We start from the raw sequence: 15,211 nt of genomic DNA, 5'->3' as shown, positions 1-15,211 counted from the left end.
TGGAGAAAGACGGCTCGTCAGCAAATGGGATTGGGAAAATTGGATATCCAAACCCCAGTCCCATTAACAAAAAAAAAAAAAAAAAACAAAAAACTGCACAGAGATTCTATCTTACCCAGTCACTGCAATCATGAAGAAAACAAACAGCAAATGCTGCTGAGGATGCGGGAAAAGGAATCCTTTACACTGCTGGGAGGAACATAGATTAGTATAGCCACTTTGGAGATTAGTATGGCAGTCCTCAAAAAACTACACACAGAATTACTGTACGATTCTCCTGTTCCACTGTTCAGCATATACCGGAAGGGATATAAGGCAGCATACAACAGAGCTACCTGCACACCGTTTATTACAGCACTGTTCAAAACAGCCGAGCTCTGGAATCAGCCTGGGTGCCCACCAACTGATGAATGGATAAAGAAAATGTGAGACATATACCCAATGGAATACTACTCAGTCATAAAGAAGAATGAAATTTCATTCCCCATATGGGTCACTAACTCCCCTCCAAAAAAAAAAGGAAAAAGGAAATACGTGGTTGCAGGAAAATGGGGTGGAAGTGAAGATCATCACGTTAGGCAAAATAAGCAGACTGAGAAAGACAAAAATCATGTGCTCTCTTTCACATGCGACATCTAGACCTTAAAACCTGAGTGACAGGAGTGAGGAGCAGGCGGTGTCTGGGGATTACCAGGGAGGAAGGAGCGAAATGAAAGGGTGAAGGGGTGAATATAAGCGAAGCACTCCACGCACATGCATGAACATGGGTAACGAGACCATAAGACACTGCTGACAAAGTGGGGAAGGGAAGACAAAAGGTAATGTGGGGCTGAATTTGATCAAAGTATATTACATGCACAACGAAATGCCTCTGTACAATGAATACATGCTAGTAAAAATTAAAAATCAATTACAGTGTTGGAAAACACAAATTATGGACATTTAAAACCTTAGTGAAACACCTGGTAAGTCCCAGGGCCAATCCCAGTGGGCAGCAGCTCCTGGGTAGGCCTCCTCATCACCTAGACTCTAGCAACACAATCAACAAGATCAGGAGCAGGGGGATGGAGGAGGCTGGGGTAACCCACTCCCTGGAAGAGACTGAGCTCCTAAGAGCCACAGGGTTAGGCCACCTTAGCCACTGGACACAAACAAGGGTGACTCTGGAATGAGAAGGCCTTCCTCTCCCTGCTGTAGAACTACAGAACTAACCCTGGAGCACAGAACAACACCCGTGACAGCTTGGTCCCAAAAGAAAGCCAAGTATGCCACACACAGATAAGACTCCTCCTTTCAACTCAGGCAGAATGGGTAAACAGGCAGAGAAAGACCAGGAGTTAGAGCAGCTCAGTTCCCCATCTGCCTGCACGGAAACAGCGAGGACTAAAGAAGTCTTTTATATAAAATGAACCTTATAAAATTTGAGTCAAATGGGAGTAAAAATAATCTTTGTCAAAAGTGATGAGTTATACCTTAAGTAATTGTTAAGAAAGAATTTGTAACAGAAATGCATGTATTAGAGAGAAAAAAATAAACATCTGGTTGAACAAGCTAGAAAGAGAAAAGCAATACACTAAACCAAAGCAAAAGATAATGTTAAGAATGGAAGCTCACACACAATGCAAAAATAAAGTACAGAATCAGAGTCTCCATTTTACAGAATATGGCAGAAAGTGTGACACTGCTATGTAATATTTGTAATACAAATATTACAGATCATGTGTCCTGCTGCACTTGAAAGCAACGGTTAGGCACGGTGACCCAGACCTATGATTGCAGCCACTTGGGAGGAGTGGTTGGAGAGCCCCCATCTCAATGAATAGGCCGAAGTGCTGGTGTGTGCATATGATCCCAGTTACATGGGGGCACTGCTATTGAAAAAATAAACCAAAAAAGGACATGCCTCGGGGAGAGCAAGCATGAGGCCCTGAGTTGAAACTAGGGTTGGAACCCTAGTACTGCAAAAAAAAGGAAAAAAATGAAATTTATTAAGATGTAGAAAACCATCCGAATACTCACGTATTCATTTTTTTTCTTTTATAGGCAGCCTCACAAGTCCAGCAATAGATAACCCCAATTTTATGTTTTAAAAAACTGTTTTAGAAGACAGGAAATAAGGGACAGCTTTAGTCTTAAGGCTAGACTAATTTTGTGGTTTTGAAATTACGGTAAAAGACAGATCACCTATCCTTTCCATCCTGACTTTTTAGGCAGTCACGGCTAAAGCATTCACACTGCTGCCCTACCACGACCATCATCCAGCCCCATAAAGGCTTTCCTCTTGTGAAATTGAGACTCTGTCCATTAAGCAACCCGAGTCCTGGCCAGTCACCACTCTACTTCCTGTTTCTATGAACTGACCACTCTGGGCACCTCAGGTAACAGAACCATATGGTCCGTCCTGTTGTGACTGGCTTACCATCTTCAACTTTCACCCTTGTTGTGGCACACTGTCAAAATTTCCTTCCTTTCCAATGCCACTAATGGTCCACTGTATTTTCATCTGCATTCTGCTTATCTACCATCTGTCAATAGACAGAGAAGTTGCTTCTGCCATGGCTACATGAATGATGCTCTCGGAATATGAATGTTTAATATATATTTGCATCCTTGCTTTGAACTGTTTTTGCTATAGTGTACTCAGAACTGGGATTTCCAGGTTACGTGGTAATTCTGCATTAAATTTTTTAAGGAGCTGTCATACTGTTTTCTATAGTGGCTGTTCCAGCTATACACCTATCTGTTGCGCTCACAGCATTGTCTAGTTTTGATGTCAAGATTATTCTAACCCTATAAAACTAAAGATTTCTCCTACCTGGATATTCAGGTGTCTAAAAATTTTTACATCCATGTTCAGTGTAAGATTGACCTATGTCAGAAATCTGAACAATCTAAAACTGTAATACAAAATTTACATAACATAGCAAGTAGGATTTGTCCCCAAAATACAAGGATTCTTAAATTTTACAAAACAAATTAGTATCTCCCAACATATGGACAGAAAAAAAGCAGAGAAAAACCAATGGGGTTAGAAGAACAATATGCAATTCAGTACCCATGTAAGGAAAACAAGCAAATAAATCTTGGATTTCCTCATATCGCCCCTCACACTGTTTTTTCCCTGTTGTACCACAAAATACAGCACAGTGTCGAATAGGAGACACAATGGCCACCCACGAGAAAGGCCATTAGGTGCCTCCACCTAATATGCTTGCTCTAAGTTTTTAAACTATAATTTTCACGGCTTAAAAATATTTACTTTGACACCTAATTTGACAAGAGTATTCTCTTTGCTTGTTGTTTGGTTTTCCAACCTTCTATACGTCCTTGCTTCTACCTTGAAAATCCAAGAGAATCCAACAAACAAATGACCAGAACAGGAGAATTCAGCAAGTTAATATCAAAACTGATGTTGTACAGTGTAGAAATCTGGCTTCTAACTATAACTCTTCAATAAAAGGAACCAGTCCTCCTGGGAAACATGTCTGATTCCAGAGCTGCAACAAAGAAAATCTGAGCCTGTGCATTGTACTGAACCAGACAGTAAAAAAGTGCTAAAACCAGAAGGAATGGGTGAAATCAGAGGGACCCGGGACCCAGGCTAACAAAGCTCCCAATGACCAAGTCTCAAACAACTTAAGCAAGAAAAGCAGTGCAGTGCTGGAGTATAAACTATATTCACCTGAGTACACACTAATATACATGATGAATAGTCATTCAATGAATGAATGCTGAGAAGACAAACTCTTTCTTACAGAATAATTTCTAGTGAGGGAGAGATAGCGGTCCTTTACAGTAGACTACCCTTAGCTCACTTCTAAAGACAGAACAAAGGGGAAAAGGCCGATTTTCCACTGCAGAAAGGAGGCAAACACCGTGAGAACTGGTGAAGGAACACGGACACCATCAGCAGTGCTGGTGGATAGATGTCCTGTACTCAGCAAGAGGGGACAAAAGGCACTCGCCACAGTGACATTTCTTGAAAAACCTAACCCAGTATGATCATGAGAAAAACACATCAGGATAACAGGCCAGCAGCCCTCCAGGCTGTCAATGCCATGAGCAGCTAGACCGAGAGACTGTCACACAGCAGAGGACATGGGAGATAGCCCGGACTGGGTCCTGGGCAGGAGGAAGACATAATAGGAACTGGTAATGGAACTCCACAAGTAATAGGGCTCGACAGTAAAACACCAGTATCAGATTCTTAGTGCTGATGAACCCACAGTCACTAACATGCTAACAACAGGGACACAGGAGGGGTAGAGAGGAACTGCCTCTGCGACTTTTCTGTAAAGTAAGAGAACTGCAAAATTAAAATTAAAAGTTTGTTTTTAAACCAGTAATGTTCTTAGATCCCCGTAACAATTAGAAAGCAGCATTTCAAAATCTCTCATAATAGCAAAAAAAAAAAAAAAAAATTTATATATGTAACAAGTTCAACAAAGACTTACAAAAGTGAGGTTGTGGGTTCAATCCCTTTCAACACACACAAGATTGTCAAAAAAAAATCACTAAATTGATGGATATGAAAGACCTAAATAAATGAAAAATATCACGGTGTCATAGGATGATTAAACATTTTAAGGATAGCATTTAGCCTCTAAATTAATATAATTTCACGACATTGATGAGCTCACGGGATGTTAAATAAATATCCTCTGTCAGCCACGCATGGTGGCTTACATCTATAATCCCAGCTATTTGGGAGGCAGAGATGGGGAAGACTGTGGCTCAAGACCATCCTGGGCAAAAAAAGTTAGTGAGACCCCATCTCAATCAGTAAACTGGGTATGGTGGTACACACCTGTCATCCCAGCCACAAAGGAAGCATAAATAAAAGGATCCAGCTAGTCCAGGCAAAAATGTGAGACCCCCATCTTCAAAATAACTAAAGCAGAAGGGCTGGGAGCATGGTTCAACTGGCAAAATGTCTTCCTAGCAAGCATAAGGCCCTGAGATCAAACCTCAGTACTGCCAAAAAATAAATACTCTTTATGAAAAGTAAGCAAAAAATTAGATTAATGTAATTGTCTTCTATCATTGTAAATTCCTTTTGCTATGTGTATAAAGAGAAAACAGAGGGATTTCCATATCTGCTTCTGTCTTCAAATGTTTTGAAATTTCACATCACACAGGCTCTAGAGCACTGCACTCATGACTTTGGCAGCCATTATCCTGGAATTACCATGACAATAACCTTCCCTCACAAGCCCGCTACAAGTCCTGCAAAGCAACCCAACCACCCTTCCCTCAGGACTATTTTGGAGACACAATGCTTCTGCCATCCTTCACCCTCAAGCCCCATGCTGTGCTGTCTTTTCATTTTAATATGAGAATTCTCAAACGTACTTCAGGAAGACAAAATAATTTAAAGACACATACCAACACATCCACTATCTAGAGTCTACAGTTAACACTATTAACTACCCATTCCTGTAGTTACCCATCAATACATCTTACTTTTTTCCTCAAAATTTGTGCAGTGCACTTCAAAGTAAGCTATACGTCAGTATACCTTCCCCAAAAAACTATAGCATATGTCATTACTTAAGAGTTTTGTATCTTTATAGCTCCTCTGTTTTCTTTTGAGGTAGAATTTACATACAATGACATGCACAAAACCTAAGTATCCAAATCGGCGTGTTCAGACAGACGCTATGCCCTTGTGCTGCCCCAGCTTCTATGAAGATGCAGCAAGCCCCCACATCTTCTGCTCCCCTCCCCCGCTGCCACCCAGAGCCAGTCGCTCTCTGGGGGCTCCCACCATGTCACCCTTGCCCTCTCCAGAACTTCATACAAATGGCCTCATATGAGACATGCTCTTTCACACAGGACGTGTTCGGATCCATCCATCCTAACTTATAGTTATTAAGACTTGATTTACCTACCATGAAAATGACTATCAAGATGAGACAGATGCCCACTATGATGAGGAAGGGGATCAGGTAGTACTCCAGAGGAAGGCTAAACTCAGGAACTAAGATGATGTGGGCCCTGGAAGAAAGCAAAGTTAGGGAGAATTTGCAGGAGCTGTCAAGGTATGGTGTAATAAAAAGACACAGATTGCAATTGGTCCACTATGCACATCTTATTTCTTATTTATTTTGTTCAATATTTTTCAGGTATAGATTCTACACGTGAGAGAGAACATGCAATGTCTGTGTTTCTTCACTTAACGTGATGATCACCAGTTCCACCCATGTTCCTGCAAATGTTGCATTCTTCACTGATGAGTAATATCACACAGTTCACACCCTGACAGATGACAGCCGATAATTTAAGGGATGCTTTTTATATCTCTATTTCACATATTTTTCAGAATAACTTGCCTATTTAATGAAAAGTTCTTACAGTAGGTAAAGAAAATAAGCTAACCAATGCTTACTATGCCTCTCCAAGAGGGATGTTATTTACTATTTAGTAACCTGGGCCGAAGTTGTATTTCATATGCAAAACGAGCACAGAAACAATGGTGGGACCTTGCGTAGCACTTCAGCAAAGCTCCACCTCAGCCCATGTCTGCTCACCACTTCCTTCTTTTTTTCTTTTTTCCTATTTTTTTTATTGTTTTCTTAATGTGCATACAAGGCTTGGGTCATTTCTCCCCCATGCCCCCACCCTCTCCCTTACCACCCACTCCGCCCCCTCCCTCTCCCCCCCACCCCCTCAATACCCAGCAGAAACTATTTTGCCCTTATCTCTAATTTTGTAGAAGAGAGAGTATAAGCAATAATAGGAAGGAACAAGGGTTTTTGCTGGTTGAGATAAGGATAGCTATACAGGGAGTTGACTCACATTAATTTCCTGGGCATGTGTGTTACCTTCTAGGTTAATTCGTTTTGATCTAACCTTTTTTCTAGGTCCTGGTCCCCTTCTCCTATTGGCCTCAGTTGCTTTTAAGGTATCTGCTTTAGTTTCTCTGCGTTAAGGGCAACAAATGCTATCTAGTTTTTTAGGTGTCTTACCTATCCTCACCCCTCCCTTGTGTGCTCTCGCTTTTATCAGGTGCTCAAAGTCCAATCACATTGTTGTGTTTGCCCTTGATCTAATGTCCACATATGAGGGAGAACATACGATTTTTGGTCTTTGGGGCCAGGCTAACCTCACTCAGAATGATGTTCTCCAATTCCATCCATTTACCAGTGAATGATAACATTTCATTCTTCTTCATGGCTGCATAAAATTCCATTGTGTATAAATACAACATTCTCTTGATCCATTCGTCCGTGGTGGGGCATCTTGGCTGTTTCCATAACTTGGCTATTGTGAATAGTGCCACAATAAACATGGGTGTGCAGGTGCCTCTGGAGTAACCTGTGTCACAGTCTTTTGGGTATATCCCCAAGAGTGGTATTGCTGGATCATATGGTAGATCAATGTTTAGCTTTTTAAGTAACCTCCAAATTTTTTTGCAGAGTGGTTGTACTAGTTTACATTCCCACCAGCAGTGTAAGAGGGTTCCTTTTTCCCCCGCATCCTCGCCAACACCTTTTGTTGATGGTGTTGCTGATGATGGCTATTCTAACAGGGGTGAGGTGGAATCTTAGTGTGGTTTTAATTTGCATTTCCTTTATTGCTAGAGATTCACCACTTCCTTCTATGCAAAAGCTCAGAGCCACTGGTGCCTCACGCACCTACATTCATCCATGAGGGACAGAACCAAAGTGGTCTCTCCTGGCTGGCCGTGACGGGCAAGGAAAGAAGGCTTCTTGGCCCCCTTTGCTGTAACCAGGTTAGTCACCGTGACGTTGCTATTACAAAAGTTGGGGGGCACGCAGGAAGTGAAAGCTGCACGGGCAAGCTTGATGTGCCGTGGACTTTACCGTCATCATCCCCTGGGTCTAGGACGGGTCCGTGTCACCTCCCCACCAGATGTTCTGTGCCTATGCTGCTCTGGACAGCAGTGCTGCTCTGTGACCCACTGTGGTGACTGTTTTAGGTGCTGGGACTTCACAACACAGGGTTAAAGGGAAATAAGAACAGGTTGATTCCTTCCCCCAACAACAGAGGTGCTTAGAAGTTCACAGTACTTAAGGAAAATCATATGAAAATAAATTGTTTCCATCGCTAAGCTGTTTTGAGGACTATTACCCACTAAGCTCACACCCAAAGCGCTCCAGCACGCTTCACAAACACAAGGAAGACTATTGGAAGACGTCCCTCCAATAGTTTGAATGGCTTCCAAAACCCGCCAGCTAGACTGCTGGGACTCAGGGCCCACTAAGCCACTCTCCAGCAGAAGGGGCAAGAACCACGATCTCACAGCACGCTTTGCAGGCATTACACAGAATACTGATGTGACTGACATACTTCTGGTAAGAAAGAGAAAGCAGAAACAAGCCTTGGCCCATCTATTTGAAACGGTCCTCCCTACCTAGATAGAGCCCAACTGTAAATCACAGCTCATTCTTGGCACAAACCCCCTGAAGCTGCACCACTCTGAGTACACAGGCCTTTCTGTGAGACACTCAACCTTCTGTGACACCCCAGTCCTCTCTGTTGCTACCTTTGAGAGGTCAGAGTACTTGTAGAACCTGAATGTAACCAACTGTAGCCTCTGAGCAGTAGGAAAGCTTATACTTCCCATGTCTTGCTTCTACTTCTCTCTCTCTATGCTATGACTTCCTGAGACAGTTTGGCTTGCGTGAGGTAAACAAATAGATGCTATACCACAACACGAGATCTAGGGCTCAGAAATCGAGCTCCTAGGTGACAGGAAACAAGCTAAAAGAACAAACTGGGAAGTCCCAGTGAGCAAGAAATTAGCACACTGTAGGAGAAACTTCCTATGTGTTACAGTTGCATTCCAGAATTTTCCAGGGCACTATTAGGATTCATTGACCTGAATTCGAAAACTAATATTGTACATGTCCTCTTAGTATCTGCTGAATTTCAAATTGTTTTACTTTATGGTCCTGATATATTATGAAGGCTGGGCATGGTGGTGCATGGCTATAATCCCAGCTATTCAGGAAGACTGTGGATTAAGGCCAACCAGGGCAAAAGTTAGTCAGACTCTATGTCAAAAACAAGTCAGACATTGTTGGCAATAATCACACCGATAGGTTTCAGTTCTTACTGCACCCTTAAGTTTCTGTTTCCCAGGGTCACGGTCCTGCCTCAAGTTTAGCTTGAGTTCCTCTTCTGCCCCAACCTCCAATCAGCACATGAACCATAAGATCCTAACCAATCAGATTTTACAGAATTTAGATCCCTAGGTATGCAGTCCCTGAGCAGACACCTTTTATGCTCCTCCTAATATTCCTATTTGGGTCTTAGATAATGTATGGCCACCCATTTCTCTTAGAAAACTTGCCTCCAACAGACTCTGCTCCTCTGGCTGACTACCTGCCTTCTCAGGGAACTTCTCAGAGAGCATGCAAACCAGATCCTGCCCCACCCTATAACAATTTCTGTTAAACCAGGGCATCTTGTTCTCCAAAACGGATCTTCTACCCTCTCCATTGGGACTTCAATGGACCAGCCCTCATCTGGTCATTCTCTTGACACCCACTGCTGTCAAGCTTAATGGGTTCCCCCAATGGCAGCACCTCTCAAGAAAGAATTAGAAAAATGGAGAAGGGAATTAGAGGACTCTTGAAATTGTCTAGGGAACAACATTTCACAGTGGTTCTCCCGGCCAATGCCCATCCTAATGCCTATGTTTCTTCTTGCTGTCCTATTCTTAAGCTTCATCTCTTGTATCACACTACATGTCTGCTACTGCTAACCAAAACTTTAACCAGTTGTACCTCCAGGGACACCAACCTCTCCAAAACCGTCCAGAGGACTGCTATGAGGGCCCCCACCAGGACACCGGAGCCTGAGGATCCTGCCCCATACAATGCCCCCTGTCAGCAGGAAGCAGCTAAAGAGACCAAAAAGTTAACAGACTTGGCTGAGGAACTCCTAAGAAAACCCACAAAGACTAGCCTGACAGACCTACTACACTCCTCTCTCGTTGCTTGGCTCTTACCCCTCCTCAGACCTGTACTCATGCTAATCGCCTTTTGCACCCTCCTACCTTGTCTATTAAAGTTTCTACAAACTCAGGTCAACAAAATCTCTAACCATACCTTTAACCAGCTTCTCCTTCAAGGATACCAACCCCTACTAACACATCCAGAAGATATCTAGAATGGACCCTACCAGGACATTGGGTTATAAACATCAAGAACCCTTCACAGAACGCCTGCTACAATTCCTCGACTCCCTACGCAAAGACAGATGGTTAATACCTGCCATACAGAGCCCGGAGGATTGGCTCGAGACTCTCTATGACCTTTGACTACAAGGGACCTTCATCAAACTTCAGAGAGGAAGAAATTTTCATTTTCGGAGCCTCGGTGTACGCCATCATGAGACTCGCCACCCCAACGCTGTTTGCCAACTAACCATCCCTTCCCCTACGTCGCCCCTTGCCAGCTCAAAGAAGTCAGAGCAAACACAACACCCCCCTTCCTTAAACAAACAAAAAGGGAGGAATGGTGGCAATAATGGCACCGATAGGTTTCGGTTCTTACTGCACCCTTAAGCTTCTGTTTCCCAGGGTCACGGTCCTGCCTCAAGTTTAGCTTGAGTTCCCCTTCTGCCCCAACCTCCAATCAGCACATGAACCATAAGATCCTAACCAATCAGATCGTGCCAAGTCTCACTGAGGGGTATTTAAGCCCCTGCCCTTCTCTCTCTCTCTCTCTCTCTCTCTCTCTCCTCTCTCTTCTCCCTCTCCCTCCCCCTCCCCCTCCCCCTCCCTCTCTCTCTCTCTCCCTCCCTCCCATGAGGCTCGCTCCTCACCGGGCCAGCAATAAAGACTCTCTTGGCCAGATCACTCCCCTCCGCGTGGTCACTTTGGGGCCTACAGGCATGGTAGCACATGCCTGTGAGTCAAAGGTAGAAAAATTTCAGTCCAAAGTCAACCCAGAGAAAAAGCACAAGACCTGAATATTAAATGCTCAAGTATTAGGAGCTCTAGGCCAACAAGTGTAAGGCCAAGTTCAATTCCTAGTTCTGCAAAAATAAAAACAGATGCATCAGGAGGATTTTAAATGGCACAGGTGTGGAATGAGAAGCTCATGCTTTTTGTTAACCAAATGCTATCTAATGATGGAGCTGGTGACAGTGGTGGAGCTGGTGATGGTGGTGGTGTGGCGCAGGGTGGAGGGCTACCACAGAGCACAGCCTGGCTTCATCTTCATGTCTTCTGCCTGCTCCAGTATCCTACAGTGACGCTGCAGAGTCACCTCATCCTCCTCTCAGACAACCTTGATTTGAAAAGTGGCGGGCATGATGTCCACCCTGACACAGTGCACTCCATGAGCTCTGCAGCTGAGCGCTGAGCACTGAGCACTGATGCAAGTCCTGGCCACGCAGGAAGTCAGTCTTTTTGCTCTGTGTGTCCCTGACCTAACTCCCAACTGGTGTCAAGGCTTAAGTTTCACAGCAATACTGGTTCCTTTACTCCTGCTGACACAGAAGCCTTGTTTCTTTTCTGCTCTTTCTGATAGCTAAAAGCCACCCGGCCCCTGGACTATGGGCCTGGTGGACAGACAGCTGCCCTCCAGAGCCTTCTGTCTTCCAGACTGACTTTTAGGCAGTCCTGTGAGCAGCTTGGCAATTCCTGCTGACTACTTGCTCACATTAACAAGGAATGTTTTTCTTTGATTTATGTATGTGTGCATGTACTATGCTGGGTGGGGCACGTTGTGGCATTTATAAAAGTTCTTACAATATATCAAGTACATCATACTTAAATTCACCCCTTCCTCCATATTCTTTCATCTACCCCCCCACCAAGAAATGTGTTTCTCACATAGACTCTGAGCTAAAGAAAACTAAACAAAGCTCCCAAGTACAAACTGAACAAGTAGATGACATACCATCCTTGAATAAGGAGACTTAGTGTACTGAAATGTCAATTCTCCCTAAATTAATTATAATTATAATGCATTCTCAATTAGAATTGGAACTAGAGAAATTGATTATTAAATTCCTTTGGAAACAGAAATTGGAAATCTCACATCTTGTGGATACAAATATAAAATGGTATAGATACTTTGAAAAAGTCCGACAGGTCTTCACAAAGTTAAACAGTTATTATATAACCCTGCAATTCCATCCTAGGCGTATGCCCAGAAGAAATCAAAATATAAGCACACACAAAATCTTACACATTAATGCTCAAAGACTCATTATTTAACACTTTGGAAACAAGCTATTTGTCCCTCATTGATGAATAGTCTTCATCAGTAAAAACACCAAGACATGCTACAAGATGATGACCCTTAAAAACATTATACAAAATGATTACATTAAAAAAAAAAACAGCACCATAAGTAGAATATCAAAAATACAAAACAATATATCACAAACAAATGTCTAGCATACCTGGTAAAGAAAATAACCAACAACCTAAGAAAAAAATGGGCTGAAGAATTCACAGAAAACAAAATGCAAATAGCTCTTAAGCCTAAGAACAACATGCTGGAATCTGCCTGTAATGCAAGAAATACACTTTCAAACTACATTTCTCGCCTGTCTGATCAGCAAAGTCCAAAACTCTGAGCTCACGCTTTGTTGCTGAGGCTGTGGGAGAAAAGGGCCCTCTCACATCACCCGCACAGCCTTAGAATGGGAAATTGACAACGTCTAGCCAAGATGGATATGTGTAAGCTATGAACTATGTGTGACACCACATCTAGGGATCTATTGCAGAAGGATAGGGCAAAAACATGAAGACTTCATGATAAGACCGCTCACAACAGCACCATATATAACAGCGATGGGAACAGGGTTTGCACTCTGAGGATGGTGATGAGGGAGAAGAAACAGGTATTCACCCATAATGATCTTTTGTAAAAATCATTACAAGGACAGGAACAGGGTGGACAAGGTAGGTGATACTGAGAGTCTGGATTTCTTTGAATATTCTTTGTCTTGTTGACTTTAAGTTTCTTCCTAAGTAGAAAAGTCACAATTGAGAGGAGAGGGAGCACTCTCCATTCTAAAAGCACATGACTCAAGTAGAGTTGTGTTTCCACTTGAAAGCATCAGCACATACACAACAGTAACAAACAAACTAAACAAAATTAGTTGACTTTTATACCTATTACAGCATACCCTAAGTAGAGAAAGAACTGTGTTTTAAATAATTTTGTTTGTAGTATCTGTATTGTTCTTCTGAGTCTGTTGTATCTTATCATGCAATTAAGACTGAAAATAATTATTAACTGGTGTCTTCAAGCATAGAAAAGTAAAACATAGACTTAATATCAAATCCGTGGCTCTGAATTTAAATTGTAAACCTCAGCATACACTCAAAACTTACTGTACTATTAAAAGCTACCTTATTTCCTAGAAAACGGGTTAGGTAAGCAGATAGTTAGGTAGGACAAATCCACGTGTGTGTCTGTAGTGCTCTACGCACCCTGCTGAAACCTAAAAGGCTTTGACATCCGATGTTTGCTTGTGCTCAAGCCCCAGCACCATGTATGTACTTTTTCTAATTCCTTAATGTGTGTCTCTGAGAGGTGAGAGAAAAGACTGTATGGAATTGTACTGACATGGAAAGAGCCACATGAAGTAAAGGGAGTGAGTTACGAAGTGCTGGGGTCACAGGTTCCTTTTCATGGGCACAGTATCACTAGTGAACATGAGAAAACAGACATGGGAAAGGAAGGGCTTTAACAGCTATGGATGGCGAACAGCATCAATGGGACTTTCACTTTATTTTCTACTTTTGGATTTTTATGTACTTACCAATAGGCATGTATTACCTTTTAACATAAAAAGCATGGTTTTATAATTAAGAACAAAGTGGCCTCTAAAATATACTCTGAAGGAGCACTACCGAGGCAGAATAAGTATTAGTGCTCCCTATACTAACGAACATGGCTAAAGACCACCATCAGGTAAAACTGCTTTTGAAACTTCAAAAATTGTATTCTCTAACTTAATGAAGATATTTTGAGCATATAATATGTGAACAATATTTAAAATGATCAAAACTGTACATGGGAAAAGGAAAAAATAGTTAACAGAAAACATTGGCCTCTTCTTTGTACCCATTTTCGAACCCAAATATTCCACACGCATAATTAAGAATCAGGTTTCAGAGGTGTTGGGGAGGATGTGGTGAAAAAGGAACCCTCGTATACTGCTGGTGGGAATGCAAGGTAGTGCAACCACTCTTTAATAAAATTTGGAGGCTACTCGAAAATCTAAACATAGATCTGCCATACGATCCAGTAATCCCACTCTTGGGAATGAACCCAAAGGATTGTGACACAGGTTACTCCAGAGGCACCTGCACACCCATGTTTATTGCAGCACTATTCACAATAGCCAAGTAATGGAAACAGCCAAGATGCCCCACTACTGACGAATAGATCAAGAAAATGTGGTATTTATACACAATGGAATTTTACTCAGCTGTGAAGAATAATAAAATCTTATCATTTGCAAGTAAAATGGATCGAACTGTAGAACATCATTCTGAGCAAGGTTAGCCAGGCTCAGAAGACCAAAAATTACATATTCTCCCTCTTTTGTGGACTTTAGATCTTGGGCAAATACAGCAATGTTGTTGGACTTGGGTCACATCACAAGGGGAAAGCATATACGGGAGGTATGGTGATAATTAGTAAACCCAAAACATGAAAGCGTTTGATGTCCACACTCCAGAGGAGCTAATACAGAAACCTTAAAGCAACAGAAGTCAACATGAGAAGGGTATTAGGAACCAGTGTAACCCAGTTAGAGATGAATCAACTTGGGTTTTAACACATTTGTACATGGAAGCAATGCTACGAATCTCTCTGTAGAGCTATCCTTAACTCAACTAACAAAAAAGCTTTGTCTTTCTTATTATGCTTATGTCTTCTCTTCACCAAAATTAGAAATAAGGGCAGAACAGGTTCTGCCTGGAAGCGAGGGAGGGGAAGGTGTTGGTGGGAATCAGAGGAGAAATGACCCAAACAACGTATGCACATGTGAATAAATGAATAAAAAAAAAGTAGTTGAAAACACACACATACATTAAAAAAAAAAAAAAAAAAAGAATCGGGTTTCAGAGTGCCGGTGTGCTCTGTTGGCTGGGTAGACAACAAAGGATGATGACAACAACATCCAGAGGGTTGTTGTGAGAGTTACAAGGAGAAACAGCAGTCTTGAGCTTGTGTGGGCCTGGTCTCACTAAATGCTCAGTAAACCC

The 15,211-nt window shown here is 42.3% G+C and overlaps 1 protein-coding gene across 9 annotated transcripts in view; it reads right to left on the bottom strand.

The window, feature by feature from the left end:
• Rnf13 (ring finger protein 13) overlaps positions 1-15,211 on the bottom strand; it is a 117,905-nt gene that overhangs the window by 26,630 nt on the left and 76,064 nt on the right. For all 9 annotated transcript variants that reach the window (XM_020156340.2, XM_074059856.1, XM_074059854.1 and 6 more), the window contains one exon: positions 5,892-5,997. In XM_020156340.2, coding sequence (XP_020011929.2) covers positions 5,892-5,997 — 106 coding nt within the window. The remainder of the gene's footprint in view (positions 1-5,891; positions 5,998-15,211) is intronic.

Source organism: Castor canadensis, chromosome 17 (assembly GCF_047511655.1).
Source record: "Castor canadensis chromosome 17, mCasCan1.hap1v2, whole genome shotgun sequence".
Taxonomy (NCBI): Eukaryota; Metazoa; Chordata; class Mammalia; order Rodentia; family Castoridae; genus Castor; species Castor canadensis.
Note: the sequence above shows the minus strand (reverse complement) of the source record. Positions and strands in the feature narration are given on the sequence as shown.